Source organism: Peromyscus californicus, unplaced genomic scaffold (assembly GCF_007827085.1).
Source record: "Peromyscus californicus insignis strain IS unplaced genomic scaffold, ASM782708v3 Scaffold_4__1_contigs__length_199733344, whole genome shotgun sequence".
NCBI lineage: Eukaryota > Metazoa > Chordata > Mammalia > Rodentia > Cricetidae > Peromyscus > Peromyscus californicus.
Window position 1 is genome coordinate 96,651,144 of NW_026294562.1, and position 6,963 is coordinate 96,658,106.

The 6,963-nt window shown below is 36.7% G+C and overlaps 1 protein-coding gene across 1 annotated transcript; it reads left to right on the forward strand.

The window, feature by feature from the left end:
• Window positions 1-5,826: 5,826 nt before the first annotated feature.
• Window positions 5,827-6,750, forward strand: LOC128095025 (olfactory receptor 2D3-like). The gene has a single exon (XM_052713684.1). It carries the CDS (start codon window positions 5,827-5,829, stop codon window positions 6,748-6,750), a length of 924 nt encoding a protein of 307 aa, XP_052569644.1.
• The last annotated feature ends 213 nt before the right edge of the window (window positions 6,751-6,963 follow it).

A 6,963-nucleotide genomic window follows, 5' to 3' on the forward strand; every position in this document is an offset into this window, starting at 1 on the left:
TGTACCATGTACCTGTGGCATGATTTTCCCATGTGACAATAAAGAGATTGGGACATTTTTGGCAAAAATAAAGAAAATAGTTAGACTCCTCTGAAAGCTCTTAATTTGGGAGAATCATCCAGAAATTGAACAGTTCACCATCTGTCGCTCCTACCTTCGTATTCTGCATCCACAGATTCGCCAATCATACATCAAAATTGATTTTTGAATATACCCATATGGAAAATTTGAAGATTATTTTACATATTATAAGTAATAATTAGAGAAAAAGTGAAAGGGAGTGTTTACATAAATTATGAGAAAATATTAGTTAATTATACAAGAGAGTATTCTAGAATTTTGATATCTAAGGACATACTGGAAGAAATTCACTGCAGATACTAAGGCATGAATGCAATTCTCTTAGCTGCATTTTATGTTGCAACCAATACTGAATGCTCTACTTTAGAGTTCAAAGACTTGGTGATCCCAGGTGATCACAGGGCGATTCCATTTGACATCAGAAGAGATTAAAGTCACTCAGTCACAGATGATTATTTTTTAATTCTCCTGAGATCTCATCTTATAGAATGATTTTTAAAAAGTTAACAGCCCAAATGCTCCAGGGAATGATCTGGCAATAACAGCTCTTAGGACCTCCGTTTTGAAGACTTACTGGAGGAACCTCCTCTGGGCTGGTAGTTGAATATGTGGTTGAATCTCTTCACAAACAGTACTCTTTGCAACAGGACAGAGTAAGACTTGCAACCCAGTTGATGTCCCAGCCTCACCACATTTGGGAGACAGCAATGGAGGTTACTTGTTAGGATAAGGAAAGAGGCTGCAGAAACCACACCTCCATTTGTCACTCTCCTTCCATCACTGGTCTCCTGTCCTGCGTTCTCAATGACCAGTGTTCCAGGTGAGGGTAGGGAAGACGCTGAGGGGGAATTACTTCTTCCAAGGAGTCCCATTCTTGATGCCCTTTCCATACGAAGAGGCTTTATCCTCTGCTCGTCTTGCTTTTAAATCTGAGTTCCCATATTCTTCTCTGGCTCTTGCTCTCTCATTGCCTCCAATTTGGTGTTCCTTCTTCATTTTCTTCTGCTTTTTGAAATTTGAATCAGGCATGTCAAGTATGCAACCTTATTCTCCTACACTGGAAAAACATGTGGGAAATGAGTTAGTACACATCTTCACCTCTTCTCAAAAACAATTTTTTTCATTGAGTGCTATTATAAATGTGCCAGCATGAGACTCTTTATTATTTCGTTAAGCTAGCTTTTATTTAACCAGTACTATGTGTCAGACAATGTTGAACTACAATTGATAGAAATAAATGTATGTTTAAAGAATGTATAGGCAGCAACCTACTCTAAGTTCATGGAAACATATATTGGATAGTTTTAAAATTGCATTTGAGAACTATGTACACATTTTTATGGATTCTATAAAATAATAACAAACATGCCTGTGTATTGAGTAGAAAACTTTAGAAAGCTGTTATAATAAAGCTGACTGTGAAGCAAAAAGGCCAATGGGACTAGAACAACTACCTTAAAGACTGTGAATCACAGTTTTAAAGACTCAGAGAGTATTTTTCTCTCGGCCAGAGAGTGAGGAAGAGGTAAATATTTATGCTGTTACTATTGTCTAAAGTCATGACACTCGTGAACTGAGGAACAATTAGGAGATGAAATAAAGTTGAGGAAAGGTGTAGGTGAGGATGACCAACAGTGTTAATCTTCCTTTATATAGGGAGTTTGTTCTTGAGAGCTATTATTTGTCATGTTAGCCCCAGAGATAATTTACCCTGTGCTAGAATCTGGATGCTTAGCCTTCTTACTTGAAGGGAAAAGTGGAATGATTACTATGTGAATTTTAAGTAATATGATCACTATCAAGCAGTATACCACAAGCTCAGTGTTTTCAATTATATCTCAAATATTCTATAATCCAAGATAACCATTCAATTTCTGTAGCAGTACCATTAGCATTTTATTCCAATTTTCCTGCCCAATCATGATGGTAGCAAGGTGACATAAAAACATTAATCAAATTTTCAAGACATATTAGATAATAATGGTGAAGATGTGTTAGATTACAAAAACATAGACACTAATATAGGATGTCCAACAACTGAAACATGAGAGGTTTTAAGAAACATTTTCACTTAAATATACCAAATACCATAAAAAATCAAGAGGCTATGGGAAGAGTTAAGAGTTTTGCTTTGATTTAAAAAAAATGATCACAATTACAGAATACTTAGGGGGTAAATGAGATGAATATGTTTCAGGACTAGATGATGTGTATCATAAAAAGCAACAGTGGAGAGTGCTGAATGCATTCTTGATGAATTCAATAATGAAAACATAGATAAAAATACAGGAACAGTAGGATCATGAAGCCTGCACAGCTTTTCCCTTTCTCTCAGGCAAAAAATACTTTCTGACATTGTGGTTGAAAACAACAACAACAACAACAACAACAACAACAACAACAATAACAACAACAACATTTATCCTCTTCACCCCATCAATTATAGAATTTGACAGTGTTTAATTTATACTTAGACTATATGACTGATATCTCTAGAATGCTTTATAAATCTAAAATTCTACAAATTGGACAAAATTACACTATTCTTCCTCTCTATTGCCACTGTGTTTTGTGAGTCTGACCATTTTAGGTAGCACATATGAGAGAATCACAGTGTTTTTCTTTTGTGACTGGTCTATTTCACTTGGTATAATAGATCATTGAAGCTCATCTCTAAAACAGATTATGACAGGATTTCCCTCTTTTTCTAGCTAAACAGAACACCTTTTGTTAGTGCCCACTCAGCTTGCCCAACCATTTGCCTATTGTAACATGTGCTATTGTCACTTCTTTTCTGTTTAACAATGTTTGAGTAGAATTAGTATGAATCATATCAAGAAGAAAACAATGTAAATTCTTCAAGACAGGCTGTTAGTGTGTGTGGTAATGCCTGTAGGCGTGCCCGCCTTCTGACTGTGCAACACCATGCTGTCACCTACAAATTTATTATAGGGAACCACACAGGTGAGTTACAGAAAATTACCAACCAATTTTTTAAACATTTTAAGTAACATTTTGGATTTAATGTTTGGCTGCATTCCTAGTTCTCCTTGAGTGCATGAAGCCTAGCAGCCACAGGACATGCCTGGGAGCATAATGAAAGTAGGCTTGATTTCATTTTGCACTGTTCAATCATCAACCCTTGTATGACATTACCAGGTTTTTAGGAAGAGGGGATGAGTATGTGAATGATAGCACAAGGCTTGCATCTGGAGAACTTGATTACAATCTAGACATTGAAGCTCTAGAAAATTCATGTCTTTAATTTGAAGCTCATTTTCATTATCTACAAAAAATGTAGACTGAGTAACTTCTGAATAGTAGATGAGAAGACATGGAGAGTTCAAAATTAATTCTCTACCCAACATCAACTTTGTACTGGATTTTTTCAAAGTTTCAGAATGTAGAGGGGAGGCTGGAAAGTGGGGCAGTGATGAAGTATCCAAGAGCTAGATTCTAAAGGATCCAGTGAAAGATACTATTTATTGTCTGATTACAAATACAAAGATTTCTTTTGTTGTTGAGTACTCAGATAATAAAATCATACAAACTTGAAAAGAGAATTGTCAGTTGTAACCCCACCACTCTCAGAAATACATGATCACTACTTACTGAAGCACACGTGTTAAAGAGGGAACTATAGAGCAATGTGTTCATTTTAATGTATTTTCTATGTACACAAATAATATTTATGCTGATCATAGTAGTTTGCAATATCAGTAATTATATATACCTGACTAAAATATCATATATTCAAACATATCACCCATCAGGTGAAGAACTGAGGTAACTAATTTTAATTTGACCGTGCTAAATTGTACTGAGATTCTAATCTACTACAAATTGTCAGTTGATATTTGTATTTCTCCCATAGTATTTACCACCTATTTCATCATTAGTTCTTCGTTGCACATTATAAAAAGTTATTTTATGTCATCTGTCCCAGTCATTTCTTCATTTTGTTATTTCATTGTGTTTTGTGACTGTATATACTTAAGATGTTTGGGTCAAAGTTTTCAGTTCTTTTGGAACTTTGAGGCTTTGTTGTCGCTAGAGTTTTCCTGGTTCTTCCTGGCCCACGGTTAGGACAAATCTCTTTCACCCGTGCCCCCTCCCCCCCATATGAATCCTCAACATTTCTGTCTCATTTTGGAAACAAACAGGCATCTAAGAAATAATAATAAAATAAAATAATATAAAACAACAGACAAATTAGAATAGGACAAAACAAACAGAAGGGAAAAAACAAATCAAAAGCACAAACACACATATAGATGCAGAAACACACAAAAATCCCATAAAAATACATAACTGGAAGCCATAATGCATGCACAAAAGATTATCATATTCATTATATTTTCATTTCTATCTTTGGGCAAATGTTAATGTCTAGTTTAAGACTTGTATGATAATGGTAATTTCTCTTTCAGATATATAATAATAAAGTTTAAAATAGTAGAGTTTTCAAAAATATTTTTTCTGGGAATTTCATACACGTGTTTAGTATTTTCTTCATTTTTACTTCTTTCCCACACTGATGCCTCCAACAAACCCCTACTCTATCATATAAGTCTAGAATTGGCTTGGATATTTTAAAGACCCACATTGAAATTATCTGCAAGTGATATTCGTCTCATTTCTTAATGTCTTCCCTCTTAATAATTCTCCTTGCAACACTAAAACATTGGAAATAAAACTAAAGGTATGCTTGAATGTTATTTTTTGTTTGTTGATTATTCTGTCTGACAGGATAGCTGTACACCCTGAAGAAAAAGATGCCTGTGTTTGTACAAGGAGGTGATATGAGCCATAGTCAGAGGGGCCTCACAAGATGTTAACTTTCTCCTCAGGCAATGTTTGAAGAAGGAAGAAGAAAGCTTTCAGGATGCAGAGAGTCAGAAGTGCTCAGAGTTACTAGCGTGAGACTATCACTGAGTTATTTTTATATTATGTGATATAGGAAAGATAGTAACTTTTTTTACATGCTTAAAGTGTTTTAAAAGAGAATGACATGAAATTGTTACCAATGATGACCACTAGGTGATACCAACGGATAAAAACTGGTGTCATTAGTACAAAAGGACTATTTGCAAAGAGATATAAAATTGTGCAAAAGACAGACTTTGGGGAATTGGAGAAGGATGCTAAGTGTAACAGCCAAAGACACAGCTATTTTTATTGATAACCCACAGAACTTCTTTACATTGGAGATAAATGAATTTGAGTGATAGACAGGATCACAGATTATTAACTCTTTTATCATAACTTTCTCTTTATTCCTTACTCTAAAGAGTGATTCCATAGAATCATTTTGCAAATGAAACAGAATGGCTTCATAAATATTACCATACAGTTAAAAGTGTCCATCACAACTAGTTAAGGTCATTGCAACATGCTTGCTCTCAGACCTTCATAAAAGTTCAGTTTACTCTGAGCAGTACCACAGGCCTCTCACCTCATTAAGAGGAACAGAGGTGGGTTGGTGATGTAACACACTCAGAATGCTATTTTTCTTATTGATGCCACTAAAGATGCAAGGGAAGACCAAAAATAGCCTTTGGCTCTCTGTTGTCAGACCACACAGTCCAAAAGAAAATTCAGTCTTTCAGAACATGGAAATAGTTTTACAGAACTCAATATCCAATTTTGAATTAATAAAATACCCAGTTATGTAGGTATTCTGACATAACCGATGTATGTGTATTTCTTTCCTTGATGTTCATCTAGAGAGACCAATAACCATTCATGGGTGAGGACAACAGAACATCTGTAACAGAATTCATCTTCCTGGGCCTCTCACAGGACCCACAGACCCAAGCCTTGCTCTTCTTCCTCTTTCTCCTCATCTACCTGCTCACTGTGCTGGGAAATCTGCTCATCATCGTCCTCATCCACACAGACCTCAGACTCCACACTCCCATGTACTTTTTCCTTAGAAATCTGTCCTTTGCTGATCTCTGTTTTTCTACCACCACAGTTCCCCAAGTGCTCATCCACTTCCTGGTGAAGAGAAAGACTATTTCTTTTGCTGGATGCTCAACTCAGATAGTTGTGTTACTTCTGGTTGGGTGTACAGAGTGTGCACTTCTGGCAGTGATGTCCTATGACCGATATGTGGCTGTCTGTAAGCCTCTGCACTACTCCACCATCATGACACACTGGTTATGTGTCCAGCTGGCTGCAGGGTCCTGGGCCAGCGGTGCATTTGTGTCCCTGGTAGATACCACATTCACACTGCGTCTCCCTTACCGAGGAAACAATGTCATTAACCACTTTTTCTGTGAACCTCCTGCCCTCCTGAAGCTGGCTTCAACAGACACTTACAGCACAGAAATGGCCATCTTTGCAATGGGTGTGATCATCCTTCTAGCACCTGTCTCCCTCATCCTCATCTCCTACTGGAACATCATCTCCACTGTGATCCAGATGCAGTCTGGGGAGGGGAGGCTCAAGGTCTTCTCCACCTGTGGTTCCCACCTCATTGTTGTTGTCCTCTTCTATGGCTCAGCAATATTCGCATACATGAGACCAAACTCCAAGACAATGAATGAAAAGGATAAAATGATTTCAGTGTTCTATTCAGCAGTGACCCCCATGCTGAACCCCATCATTTACAGTCTGAGAAACAAGGATGTCAAAGGGGCTCTCAGGAGAATAACTGCAAAATAGTTTGGGGGTGCCCGTTGTGGGAATTTGATGCTGCTTACCATTAGGAATACAAAATAAAAGAGTTTTGCTTTCTAACTTTTCCCACATTCATCCATTTCTCTACTTTTAAATTTGGTTTGTGTGTAGTTGTTCTCCAACTGTATCAATAAGCTGCTCTTCTAGAGCAGAGGATATTGTTAGACCTAAGGAAAACATTAAGCGTAATTAAAAGAA

Bases quoted from the DNA above. Each gene is read 5' to 3' on its own strand.
- LOC128095025 (XM_052713684.1), top strand. From the start codon at position 5,827: ATGGGTGAGGACAACAGAACATCTGTAACAGAATTCATCTTCCTGGGC.